This window comes from Camelus bactrianus, chromosome 26 (assembly GCF_048773025.1).
Source record: "Camelus bactrianus isolate YW-2024 breed Bactrian camel chromosome 26, ASM4877302v1, whole genome shotgun sequence".
Classification (NCBI taxonomy): Eukaryota; Metazoa; Chordata; class Mammalia; order Artiodactyla; family Camelidae; genus Camelus; species Camelus bactrianus.
Window position 1 is genome coordinate 30,831,179 of NC_133564.1, and position 14,020 is coordinate 30,845,198.

A 14,020-nucleotide genomic window follows, 5' to 3' on the forward strand; every position below is an offset into this window, starting at 1 on the left:
ACTCTCCTCCTTGTGATCAAGGCAGATGGCGGCACAGACAGTAGCTTAAAGGCTTCCTCCTAACATGCCTGGAATAGCTACCCCAAGACATTTTTTTCCCATTCCTGGGTCCTCTTTGGTCCCATGGCCTGCAATTTTTTTTCAACTAGAGAACTCTACTCTTAGATACATTTCTTATTTTATATACATTAGTCATACCTTGACATGTTTTAATGAGATTGCTTTCCTATTGACTATAACTGAGAGAAATGAAGTTTTTGTTTTTGTTTTAATGGTGAAAAGTGAAAGGTGGCTGGAGTGGATGGAAGAGGTGAAACATGTGAAATACATTGTGTAGATATCATGTAGATATCATCTAGACACGATCTAGCTATCGTCTGGAGATCATCTAGATATCTCCTGGAGATCCTCTACATACCACGCAGATGTCATCTAGACATCATCTAGCTATCTCCCAGACATCGTCCAGATACCACGCAGATGTCATCTAGACAACATCTCGCTATCTCCCAGACATCGTCCAGATACCACGCAGATGTCATCTAGACATTATCCAGCTGTCATCTAGAAATCATCTAGAATGCCTTCTTGACCACTAGGATGTGCCTGAAGTCCTGTTGTTATCAAGAGTCTGAAGCTGTATCTGGATGTAGCAAGACTCATGCTGAATACCAACATCAGTAGATTTATTGATTTGCTGGTACATTTAGTGCTATATTCCTTTGGCGCAAGAAGGGAGTGACAATGTGTAGTAAGCATTTTCTCTAGGTTGGGTAGGTCTATAGTGTGAGACAGTCTAAAGGGAGGCTAGCCTGGGTGAAGATCCCTCACTGTAGAGAGTGAAAGCAAGATGGTTTTGAGAGAGTAAGTCCAGAGGAATGGGTACCTAGTTTATGGGGAGAAGAGAAAGAAATGGTGAAAGCAAAGAAATGGAATTGAGAGTGTGTCTCAGAATTTAGCCTTTCCCTGTGTACCCTTCACTCCCAAAACCCCCACGAAGGATTATCTACCCTGTAGAAGTTTTCTTGCTCTCTGTATATTTTGCTTGTAGTCAGGGTCAAGAGAAAGATCTGATGGTAGAATAGAGATTCTAGCAACAAATATTACATAAAACATGCAGACAGGCTTTGGAAGGAGAGGAGAGGGGAGGGAAAAAAAGGGGCCATTTCTTAAACATTTTAAATAGACTAGAATTTAGGAGGCATCTAATTCTGAAGAATCTCTTTGTGCTTCCCTTTGCTCTGTGACTTTTTATTCGTTTCTACTGTTCCAGTAATAAATTACCACAGATTATCAGCTTAAAACAATGCTCATGTATTATCTTGCGTTCCCATAGGCCACAAGTCCAGGTGAGGTTGGCTTGGTTCTCTTCTGAGGGTCTCAAATGGCCCAAGTCAGGGTATCTGCAGGACTGAGCTCTTATCTGGAGAATCTGGGAAAGAATTCACTTCCAGGCTCATTCAGGTTTTTGGTAGAATCAGGTCTTTGTGGTTTTGGTACTGAGGTCTCCTTTTCTTTCCTGACAGAATCTGCTTTCAGCTTTCCATGCCCCTTGTCACATGGCTCCTCAAATCCAGTGACATCACTTCAGATCCTTCTACTAATTCGGATTTCTCCTTCTGCCACTAGCCAGAGAAAACGCTCTGCTTTTAAGGTCTTGTGTGATTAGGTTAAGCTCACCTAGGTAATCCAGGATTACTTCGTATGTTAACGTCATTGGTGAGTGGCCTTAATTACACCTGCAAAGTACCTTTAGCCTTGCCATATAATATATCATATCAACAGACATGCTATCACATAATGTTAACAGTTCTAGGAGTTAGAATGGGAGTCTTGGGTCAGCATTTTTAGAATTCCTATCATAATTAGGCACCAGAAAGTGACTTCATGTTCATTTAAATAAGTTCTGGGATAAGATGCATTTTATCTGTGATCTACATAAATGCCTGCATTCTGTTTCTGATCTCAAAAATACATATCTCCCATAGCTCACCTAAGAGGCCAGTATCAAATCCTAAATGTACTGATGGCCAAAAACATCTAGATTGTGGAGAGTCCCCAGGGGGGTTGTCCTGAAAAATCTAAATCTGCTCCTGTGATCTTGATTTGCCCTGGTTTATTATTTTTCTTTACTTCTTTTAAAAATTGTTCTTACTTAGGGGAGTTGAGAAATTCCACCGGTTAATGAAGCATAGTCCCTTTATTTCTCATTCATGTTAAATTTCTCAGGGAAGTTATCAGCCCCTGTGGGGAAAAAAATGTCATCTCATTTCCTTTTCTTTTTTTTTTTTCTATTTAAACTTCCTCTTTTCTTGAGTTTGCTAGAAATATGCTACAAAAAAGGCTAAAAATAACCTGGCCGACAGAGATTTGAAAGGAAAATAATTCCTTTTCTTCACAAACAGCAGTTTGAGTCTTAGAATGCATGGGAGCAATTCCTGAGCTGCTCAGGAAAACCTGATTTTCCTTCTTCCAAATAACCTCATCACAGGGGGAGGAGATGGGTCTTCAAAGTAGGCGCCTCCCTTTTATTTTTATTTTTTAACTTTCCTGCTGTTTTTTCCTCTATTGCCTTCTTTTAAGCTGGCCAGGTCCTTCCAAGAAAGAGACTTGGATTTACATATTCTAGATAGACAATATATAATTATAGCATGCTACTTTCTCATTCATTCATTCATTCATCAAATGTTTAGCGAGTGCTTGCCGGATGCCAGGCACAGCTCTAGGTGCTGGGAAATGGAACAGTAAAACAAAACGGAAACTTCATTCCCGTGGAGCTTATATTTTGATCACGGGAGACAGATAACGAATACATAAAGATAACAGAGGCAAGTATCCCACTAAATGTGTCATAGCAAGAAGTGATACAGGGAGATATAATGTAGGCCATGGCACGTTAGAGTGTTGGGGTGGTGGCTGAAATGTCTTAGCTATTTATTGTGATCTGTGAATGCCACACTTTTAAGGGATGTTTAAGCCACTATCAGAAGGTGAGGAGTACGCCACCCAGGCATCTATCACAGAAACCCTGAGGTGGGAATACATTTGGAGGAAGAGCTGTACTGAGTCCAGCAGTGTCTGCGTGGAGTAAACGTGGGGAGAATGAGAGATACAAGTGATGAGGGGACCAGAAGTGGGTAGAGGCCCCTTGACTTCTTTTCTGAATATGATGAGCAGCTCCAGCAAGTTTTCAGAAGAATGACATGAGCTGTCTTAAGTTTCAAATGATCACCCCAGCCTTTGAGTGGGAAATAGAATGGGCCAAGGAAGGCACTTTAGAAGCTACAACTACAATTCAGGGTGGTGGCTTGGACTAGGGTGGTGGCAGTGGAGCCCTCGAGAAATGCTCAGTTCTGGATGTGGACTGAAGGTAAAGTTGACAGGATCTGCTGTTGGATTGCACGTAGAACACAAGAGAAAGAGGTCAGCCAGAGAGGACTCTAAGGTTTGCAGCCAGATCCAATGAAAGAATGGAGCCGCCATTTTGTTTTCTCTTACAGTGGAGACTCTGAGAGGAATGAGTCTGGGAGAAGGAGAGGAATTGAGAGGTCATTTTGGGACATATCTGTTCCCATGGAGATGTCCAGTGGGCAGTTGACTGGACTATAGGGGAGAGGTCCAGGCATAGGTGCCAATTTGTCAATAGTCCTAATATAGTTGACTTGTAAATCCACGAGGCTAGATGAGATCACTTGGGAAGTGGAAGCAGTGAGAAGCCCAAAGACTGAGTCGTGAGAGGGTCCAGCACTTAGAAGTGGTCATGAACAGAAGAAGCAAGAGAAGGGCACTATATAAATCATATAATATGAGTAGAAAGTGGCTATGCAAGACCATCAACAGGATTATGGAGAAAAATCTGAACAAGCGTGATCATTGTGTTTGGTCCACTTGCCACGCAGTAGCTGTCAGGGCTTCCATATTTCTGCCCCATGAAATGCTGTTTAGAAATCCTATTGGACCAGTACCCTGAACTCTGACAAGTCACCAGAAATTTCTGGAATCCATTAGACTCTTAACTTATTTTCTGTTTGGGGGGGGGAGGTAATTAGGTTTATTTATTTACTCATTTATTTTTTTAACATTCTTTTATTGAGTAATAGTCATTTTACAATGTTGTGTCAAATTCCAGTGTAGAACACAATTTTTCAGTTATACACGAACATACATATATTCATTGTCACACATTTTTTTTTTGCTGTGGGCTACCACAAGATCTTGTATATATTTCCTTGTGCTACACAGCACAATCTTGTCTATCTATTCTACAATTTTGAAATCCCAGTCTATCTCTTCCCACCCCCCACCCCCTTGGCAACCACAAGTTTGTATTCTATGTCTGTGAGTCTATTTCTGTTTTGTATGCTTTGTTTTTGTTTTTGCTTTTTTTTTTTTTTTTTTTTAGATTCCACATATAAGCAATTTCATATGGTATTTTTCTTTCTCTTTCTGGCTTACTTCACTTAGAATGACATTCTCTAGGGACATCCATGTTGCTGCAAATGGCATTATGTTGTCGGTTTTTATGGCTGAGTAGTATTCCATTGTATAAATATACCACATCTTCTTTATCCAGTCATCTATTGACGGACATTTAGGCTGCTTCCATGTCTTGGCTATTGTTAATAGTGCTGCTATGAACACTGGGGTGCCGATGTCTTTTTGAAGTAAGGTTCCTTCTGGATATAGGCCCAGGAGCGGGATTCCTGGGTCATATGGTAAGTCTATTCCTAGTCTTCAGTTACTCATTTTAATGGAGGTACGGGGGATTGAACGCAGGACCTCATGCATGCTAAGCATGTGCTCTACCACTGAGCTAAAGCCTGCCCCTCATCCATTTGATTCTTCCAGGAGCTTTAGGATGTAGGTACATGTCAGGGGCACTGAGACTCAGAAGGGTTTATACAAAGTTACAAAATGATGAACTGGAGGGAGCAGAGATTACAACACACTCCGAATAACATGATAAAATGGCTAACAGTTATCAAATGCTTAGTATTTTCCAGGCACTGAGCAGGTATTATTTTAATTAGTTCTCACAACAACCCAATAAGGTGGATACTAATATAACTTGGATGAGGAAACCAAGGCTCTGAGAGGTGAATTAACTCCGTCAAGGCTCAGAGTTACTAAGCATCAAAGCCGAGAGTAAGTTCCGTATCTGCCGCAGATGAACCCCTCTCTCCTAACAGCTACAGCATCTTGTGATCTTAGACGCAGAATCCTCCCCACCACGCTCTTCCTGCGTGTCTCCTGCCCAGCTTTCTGTGCCTAGTCTGTTTCTAGAGTGATATTCCTCCACCTGCAAAGGCCATTCAGTGAAACCATAGAACAGACAACCCAGAACAGCTCCAGATGAAAGCAAGAGCATTTCCTACCACAGGAAAGTATTTGGAGAAGGTCATGGACATAAGCCAAGCCGTCTGTCTGCAGCTCTTGTCTGTGCGTGATGTGTGTGTTTCCTGCTCTTGAGCAAAAGGACTTTTAGAATTACAGGAAGAAGGTGAGACAGCAACGAAAGCCTGATATTTAAGCCGACCACAACATCTTGTTCCTGGCAATAAGAGGAAGACAGAGTCTGTTCTTTAGTAAAAGTAGAAATTCACATCTGGGGATGTTGGGAAATGAAACTAGAAAATTACAAGTTTGGGGTATGAGTTCTGGTTCCCCAACTCTCTAACAATGTCACCCTGGAGACTTAGTGCCTTGAGTCTTTGTTTCCTTAGCTGTAAAATGGGTTTAAAAATGCCTGCGTTGACCTAGTCCAGAGAGGACAAATGAGAAAATGGATGTGACTGTGATGAAGAAACTGTAAAGGGTTGTAAGTACAAAGGTGATGTGATCTTGGTGCTGCTGTTTCTGTCTCCTTGTGGAGTCACCCACATACACTCCGTGATTGTTCAAGACCCTGTAAAAAATGAGACAGGCACCCCAATGTTCACAGCAGCACTATTTACAACAGCCAAGACATGGAAGCAACGTAAGTGTCCATCTACAGATGACTGGATAAAGAAGTTGTGGTATGTATACACGATGGAATACTACTCAGCTATAAAAAGAATGAAATCATGCCATTTGCAGCAACATGGATGGACCTAGAGATCATCATATTAAGTGAAGTAAGTCAGATAGAGAAAGACAAATATCATATGCTATCACTTATACATGGAATCTAAAATATGACACAAATGAACTTATTTACAAACCAGAAATAGACTCACAAACATGGAAAACAAACTTATGGTTACCACAGGGGAAAAGAGTCGGGGAGGGATAAACTCAGAATTTGGGATTAGCAGATATACATTACTATATATAAAGTAGCTAAACAACAAGGTCCTACTGTATAGCATAGGGAACTATATTCAATATCCTGTAATAGACCACAGTGGAAAAGAATCTGAAAAGAATATATATATAATATATACTTTAACATATATATGTTGACATATATAATAACATATAAATATATAAATGTATATAATATATAATATTATATATATATCTATATATATATCTATATATATCTATATAGATATATATATCTGAATCACTTTGCTGTACACCAGAAGCTGACAAAATTGTAGATCCACTCTACTTCAATAAAAAAAATTAAATTAAATTAAAAAATTAAAAAATCAGACAGGGAAATGAGTAACAGAGTTGGAGGCAGAGAGATAGGGACTCAGAGACAAAAAGATGAAGAAATGGAATCAGGGCAACAGAAGAGGAGAGAAAAGACGAGAAGAGAGGAGAGAGAAGGAAGGAAAAACCACGCAATCTGAGCCTCAGTTCCAGTCCTTCCTCATGTCCTTGGCTGTAGCTTCTGGTGACCTGCAGAGTTGTGTTGTGTTCTCTTTGCTACCACACTTAGTATTGACACCTCCAGCCAACAAAGTATTTGATAAAGGCATTTCCATGAAGTCAGGTAGTATTTAGAACTGAGAGATTAACACGAAAGCTGTTATAGTTATAACTGTTTTAGGGAAGGGCAAAGATTGTGTGTGTGTGTGTGTGTGTGTGTTATTTTCAAAATTCTACTTGTGGAGTTACAGCTATCAGGCCATGAAGGCTGAGATTAGCAGAGGGAGGGAAGAGCACCTTCCAGAGCCCCCATATTAATTATTCCCATTGATCAGCACTGATAACATCTTTATAACTGAATCTTCCCAATGAATATATCCTAGGACCAATGCCAAGGATTCCTCTCTAAATATCTTGTACTCCTCTGGAACAATCCTATGAACGAGGAAAGAGAAGGGCTGGTCTGTTCTGAGGCTGGGGACAAGCTGATGTTTTAGTGTATATCCCACAAAGGTAGCCAGTCTCTGGCCCCGAGGCTGCCATTGAAAGGATGTTGGCTTTCTTCTTCAATGTTTGTTTCCATATCAGAAAGTAGACTCCTAACTCCAGCTCCCACTTCTTCTCTCTGACTCTTGTTCTTGCCTAGGTGGAAGGATAACCCAGCGATGCCTGCGGGGTTGATTTATGAAGGCGTCTCCAACGAGCCCCTGCGATACTCGGGCGGGAGCACCGCTCAGAGCACAGTGCTCCAGGCCTTTGATGAGTTCTTAGGCATTCATCACAGCGAGGAGAGCGGTAAGTCAGACATTTTTCTCTCTTTCTCTTTTTTTCCTTAACAGGGAGAAAGGACAAAGGTGTTTTTACCAATCGATAATCGATAGGTTATGAGTGTCAAGTCAATTAAGAGCAGAGCTGATCTGAAGAGTGGGTTTTTATTTCCAAATCTTAAAACATGGCTCTGTCTCCAGCTGTTCCCTGTAATTTGGTTTGGCTCCTTAGGTGGTAGCTTCCTTACTCTAAAGTGGAGGAGAGAGATCTGGAGATGGAAGGCTATGACGCTATGTTGCCAAGTCTGGATTTAGTTGGTGGTGGGGCTGAGCTTCTCCAGTGCAACCCCTGCCCATAAACATGATGCCGCCTCAAGCCAAATCTGTGTGGACCCAGACAGGGAGCCTGCCATTGACAAACTTGAAATCGCTCATTTCCTTACTGCCAGCATCAAGCCAAATTTCCTTACTGCATCGAGACAGCTGTGATACAGACTTCCTAGTAGAGAGTTTTCCAGTTGGATTAGGAAAAAAAAAAAGTGGCTAGAACGTGATGACCTAGAGTCCAGTCTCATTCACAAAAGCCAGCTCTCTGGAACTAGTCCACTTTTCATTGACTTCTGATTTGGTGATATTAGTAGTTGACCTACTCTGCGTAATAGGAATCCTAGAATGGATTTCTTCTAAATAATCTATCATCTCTCTGTATTTCCTATAAATATCTGTTGACTTGATTTTTAAACAACTTGACTTCAAGATGCTGTTACTGGAACACATGCTCACTCTTTATCTCTTTGCTCTCAGAAACTCAATTTTTTCTCTTCCTTAGCACTCCCTCCAAAACACAGCACCCAGGAAACAATATTCAGTGGCATATTTATTTAGCTCAGCAGTTTAAGGCTTCACAGCTTCCATTTGCAGATAACCTTCCCAGTGACTGGCAAGATGTTCTGCCCACATTTGGCAGATGATAAATATTTAGACACTGATTGATTAGATCTATTTTCAACTTCGTTACCTGAGACAGGCTCCTTTTTCCCTTCCTATCTCCAGTCAACCCTCAGACATGTGCATTTTAAGTATCTGAAGTTTACAAGCCAGCCTTCCTATTAGGATGAGAGCAACAGCTTTCGCTGCATTGACGTCTGCAGAAGCAGACAGACTCTCTTATCTTTGCGTGTGGTGCTACGTACAGCATTGTTCTGCTTGGTTTCTTTCAGCTGATTTTCTGCACAAGATGAGGGACTACATGCCTCCTTCCCATAAGGCTTTCATAGAAGAAATTCACTCTGCTCCTTCACTGAGGGACCACATTCTGTCCTCCGGAAATGGCCAACTTCTGGCAGCCTACAACCAGTGTGTGGAGGCCCTCGTGGCACTGCGCAGCTATCACATCGCCATGGTGACCAAGTACCTCATCACAGCTGCAGCCAGAGCCAAGGGCAGGAGGCCAAGCCAGCTCCCAGGGCCACCTCGGGCCTTAGAAGAGAGGGGCACAGGCGGAACTGTGGTTCTGAGATTCCTGAAGAGCGTCAGGGATAAGACCTTAGAGGCAATCCTCCACCAAAGCGGTTAAGAGGCTGCCTTCTCCCCAGCAATGCAAACCCAGCCAATGCATGTCTTTCCTAACCCTCTTCCCCACTGGATAGCAGGTGAGCCTGGAGAATGAGGGCCAGGGTTCTTCCTGGGAGACTCTCAAAGGGACCTCAGCCCTGTTCACGTCCTTGCTCCATAGAACATCTTCTTCTTTGTTGAGAGCTGTTGGTCTTCACAGAGGAGAATTTTCGCAGCCAGAAACCTTTCCTTCTCTACCTGATCACTGGTTAACAGCTTCGGATATTCCCTCAATCAGAACCCCCACCGAGGAGCCAGGTGTCTCCCCTATTCTGTTTGTGAAGTGCTAGAAAATCAACCTAAATTTCAACAAATCAAATAAATTTGCTTGTGACAGATCACCTTGTTCACGTCTCAAAAATTAAAAAAAAAATGCATGCATGCACTCATTCACTTACCAACTTAGGAAGTTCTTTCTGAGGACTGGCTTAGGGCTCACAGCAGGGACTCCAGCCCTTTTCTCCCTGAATGTGCAGAATCTGGGGGCAGAAGGTTGAAAGTGCTCAGTGGGGATGTGGAGGAAAGAGGCAGCTGACAAGCAGACTCCGAAATCACCAGCATGAAGATGGGTAGTTAATGACATGGGAACAGGTGAGACGTTGTCCACGAGGTTCACAAATTTGTACATCTGTTTTAGTTTCCTTCTTTGTTTTTAGAAGAACCATTCTTCCTCCTTGCACTGAATGTTTGTATTTGTAAAATGAATGAATTTGGAGTAGGAAACAAACTAACTTCCCTGATGCTCAAACTGTTTGCCGATTCTTTCTGACTAAGAAACCCTGTGGTTGGCTTTCTCTCCATTACAATAGTTTTAACCCAGAGGCTGTGCTCCAGGAAGAAGGTAATGGGCTGATAATCTCAGAAGAATGGACAGCCCTTCCGTGATTCCCCGATGACCCAAAGGTTAAGGGGAAGGTAGCAGCCCCTGTAAAGAGCCCTGGTTGTTAACCACCTTTTCTGGTCCATCCAGTTTTTCTATAAAACCTAATACCCAACCCCAAGTCAAATTCACATGAGGCACGAGCCTGCTGTGACTCCCTCTTTGCCTGGCAAAGCAAGGAAGCTGTTCTTTTTCTCTCTAAACTCTGCCTTTGAGTCCCAACCTGGCTTTCGGGGTGCAGAGGCCGGTTTTGCAGCAACAAACGTGGTGACCCAATGTGGGGCTCGACACCCCTCTCTTACCTCTTTCCTACACCTAGACACCTCGGCTTGATCTGATTCCTTAATGGCAACCCCTGAGCCAGCCTCCCATGTGACAGCGGAGGGTCGGGGGAGCCGAGGAGGCCAGATGGCGGGGCCCCTGGAACGGGAGAGGAGGGAGTCTGCGTCTGAACCACTCGGGCCGCCGTAGCCGATGGGCGGGGCTCCGAGGCGGAAGTCCGAGGTGGGATTTAAGGAGCAGAGGCCTCTGAGCCCAGCAGCTGCTGAAGGCGTTTTGGCTTCCAGACTCTTCCTTCTTCCTTCCAACCTCTTCGGGACCTCAGGCTGCTCGAAAACTTGGCAGAGACAAGAAGGCTGCTGAGGACGTCACGACCCCTTGGCCAGGACTACGGTAAGTACCCGGAGACACCGAGGCCCCTCAGACCAGAACCAGGGTGAGTACCTGGGGACAACCGAGGCCCCTCCGACCCTCTCCGGGCCTCCCTAAGGCAGGGGGGCCCAGTTCGACGGGCCTTTCCCTGAGAGAGTTCTCATTTGTTAGGCGCCGACCGGATAGCGGTTAGTGATACTAGGAAGCTGTTGTTTTGACTTTGAATTTTGACTTGTGCCTGCTTTGAATTTCGAGGCTTGCATTAGCCGGCCGAGGTTTGAATTTTGTGTTGTATGCGCGGGAAAGACCAAAATGGGCGGTAGCGTTTCAGTTCCATCAGACAGTCCCTTAGGAAAAATCTTGACTCCTCAAACTACAATTAGTTACCAGCTTCAATGCTTTTGAGACACAATGTTCTACCTGGTCTTCTCCAGGAACCTGGGTCTAGCCATCTTTTTAAAATGCAAATCTTGAGAAAGGGGGTAAGTAACTTGAAACTTGACTTGTTCAAGACAAATAGAAATCTTGTCTCCTCCATAATTATTAGTAGAAAGGTTTCTCCATCTTCAGAGGTGACTTTGATTTGTTCCATCTGCCAGAAACCCGACTTCAACCAATCTCTTTTGTAAATGAAGGGTTTTACATTGTTGTAGCCAGTTCATGGCTAAAATTCTGAAACGGGAACTATGAGGCCTCAGTGCTTTTTGTGTTTGTGTGTTTGTGTATGGTATTGCCAAAATTAATCTGTAAAACAACTGTATTAACTGTATTTAGTTGGCTTAAAAAAAGTAAGTGCTTCTCTGAATACTCAGAAATAAAGAAAACTGATGAAAATAAATTTCAGGTTCGCGTGACCATGGAAAACATTCAGTACAGAGTCAATATTTGGTAGTAAAGCCACCTTATGCTTGTTGGTTCAATTAATATAGACATGTCTTTATAATCACCAGTTAGGTACAATACTTCTGTTGTACCTAGGCTTACTAGAAGTCAAAGAAGACCTTATTGTATCTGTTGCAAATTTGTCAACAAGGAAAGTAACTGAATGTGGAAAAAAAACTTTCAAGAAAAGTAAAAGTAAACAAAGTAAGAGCTTTTAAGTAAACTCTTTAAGAATAATTATGTTTTGGGAATGTCTATCTAAAATTAAAATTGTCTATCCAGAGTTTGGTAAGTTGGAACTAAATTACATGAAGAGAACTCACGAACTATCGGTGTCATTTATAACATATTGAAATATTAATTGCTGGGCACATCCAAGTTTACCTACCTCTGCCTTCTTAGGAGGGAAAAACTGAGGCATAAATTTCCAATCAGGAAATGCTGGTATGGTATGGCAACCAATTCACAATTGCTTGCTTCTTGGTTTTTGCTAGAGAGTTAAGGTTTTTAAGGGTTAAGTTTATATGTAATTAAAAAGCTACTAAAATAATAATGGACAAACTCATTTGGATAAATGAAGTGATGGCAGGTTTATAAAAGAGGAACCCTGGGGAAAGAGTTTTACGTGTAATCAGAATTGGTTAAATTTAAGATAAATTTAGTTAAGTAAATAAATTTTAAAATAAGCTAGTGCAAAACTGGAATTTGATTCCTTCAGCAAAAAGGACAAAGTTTTCTTGAAATGTTAATCTGCTCTTGGTAACAGGTTGTAAAGTTTCTTTTGCCCCTTAACTGATCTACTCTGTATTTGCCTTTGAAATATTTTATTGTTATCTTGGGAATAAGTATAATTTCACAGTGACCTGTGATCTTATCTGACCCAGTGTTTTAAAACTTTTTAACAAGCTTCCCAAATACCAAACTTTGACTGAAGTTCTTTTGACCTCCAGATAACTTTGGGATGCTTCAGAAGGTCCCTGAAATATCCCAAAGAGAGGTATTAAACTAATTAGGTTCATTTGGCGGGTTAAACTGCATGCAAGATATTATAAATAAGTAATAAATCTTCTTAGATACATTGTTTGGGAAAATATTATTAATATAGATATTCTAGAAATTATATGGAATTTAAAAAATTTTTGTATGTCTGAAATGTTACCAGTTGTAATTCTGATTATTGTAATCAGGTTTCTTTATCGATTACGGTATAACCAGATGTTTAACCATGCCTTTAAGACTTGTTATGCATAGACAGTTAAGCTGATGCTTTGCAAAACTGCTCCATTGTCAACAAGATTCATAAAAGGGCTTTTTGACAAGTATGGGTTTCTTTTAAATCATACTGCTAAACTGGGTAAGATATTTAAAAAGTTTAATGAAAGCTCTGATTCTGTAAACTCTTAGTAAAAAGGACTAATTGCATAGCATTGAATAAACTGGTGAAAATGATTGTAATTTTTTGGTTTTGTCTGAAGTATTACTGCCTTTGAATCTACATTTTCTAATTGAATTATTTATCAGATGTTTGTCTCCCTATCAATATTGAAAGTGATTGTTTTACTTCCAACCACACTGTTGCCCCCGGGGTTTAGGGTAGAAAGAGAATTCTCTAATGGAGTTGTCACAGAGTGTAACCACTCATGACGAACAACATGCCTGCTCCATGTCAGTTGCTAAAAGCACGTGTACAATGCTTGTGTAACTGTTGGGTATAAGTGATAAAATGTATGGCCTATAATGTGTTTCCCCGTTAACATACTTCTGAACCTGTTCACGATATCTGATGAGTTTCCCCACAACGTGGATAACGAGGCAAATATAAAGGAGGCCTGGCACCGAGGGACACGATCTGACCCTGAGGCAGGAGCCACCACCCCAGCATCAAGGATGTTTTGCTCACCCGTGTTTTCCATTGAAAGATTTGCAATCAAAAGTGAAATGATGGAAAAATCTGCACGTATTGAGGTCTGGGGAAGTCATTCTGGCTTGTACATAGTTTAACTTAAACTTTACTGACTGAAGTGGCCTGTTTTAAAGACTTTTGGACATGTATCATACACCTGCTATAGCCTTGAGGAGGGGAATGCACTTGAAGGTCAAAATGCAGTAGCTGTGGTTCAGACATTCAAGGAAACACTAGGTGGCCACGGGGTGGGGCGTGACTTCAGACACGTTCTTGTATCATTGAGAACTCAAATTTTCTGAGCTGTGTCATACTCTGGAGACCACCAACCACTCTCAAAGCAGTGTCCGCTGGCAGCTGCAACCTTATGACTTCAAGGTCTCCTCGTAATTACATTTTTAGACAGCAAAATTATTTTAGATCAGATGTTAGCAGAAAGGAGACGTGTAAAGGCCAATAGCACCTGTCATATTTATGTTAATACCACATCAGAAGTTAAAGCCTATTTAGGTAAACGTAAAC

The 14,020-nt window shown here is 41.6% G+C and overlaps 1 protein-coding gene across 3 annotated transcripts in view; it reads left to right on the forward strand.

Moving 5' to 3' along the window:
- The window catches only part of IDO2 (indoleamine 2,3-dioxygenase 2), a 57,675-nt gene extending 48,154 nt beyond the window's left edge, over positions 1-9,521 (forward strand). For all 3 annotated transcript variants that reach the window (XM_045518801.2, XM_010958202.3, XM_045518803.2), the window contains 2 exons: positions 7,448-7,596; positions 8,789-9,521. In XM_045518801.2, the coding sequence (XP_045374757.2) occupies positions 7,448-7,596; positions 8,789-9,144 (505 nt within the window). In that variant the 3' untranslated portion in view covers positions 9,145-9,521. The remainder of the gene's footprint in view (positions 1-7,447; positions 7,597-8,788) is intronic.
- Positions 9,522-14,020: the final 4,499 nt, after the last annotated feature.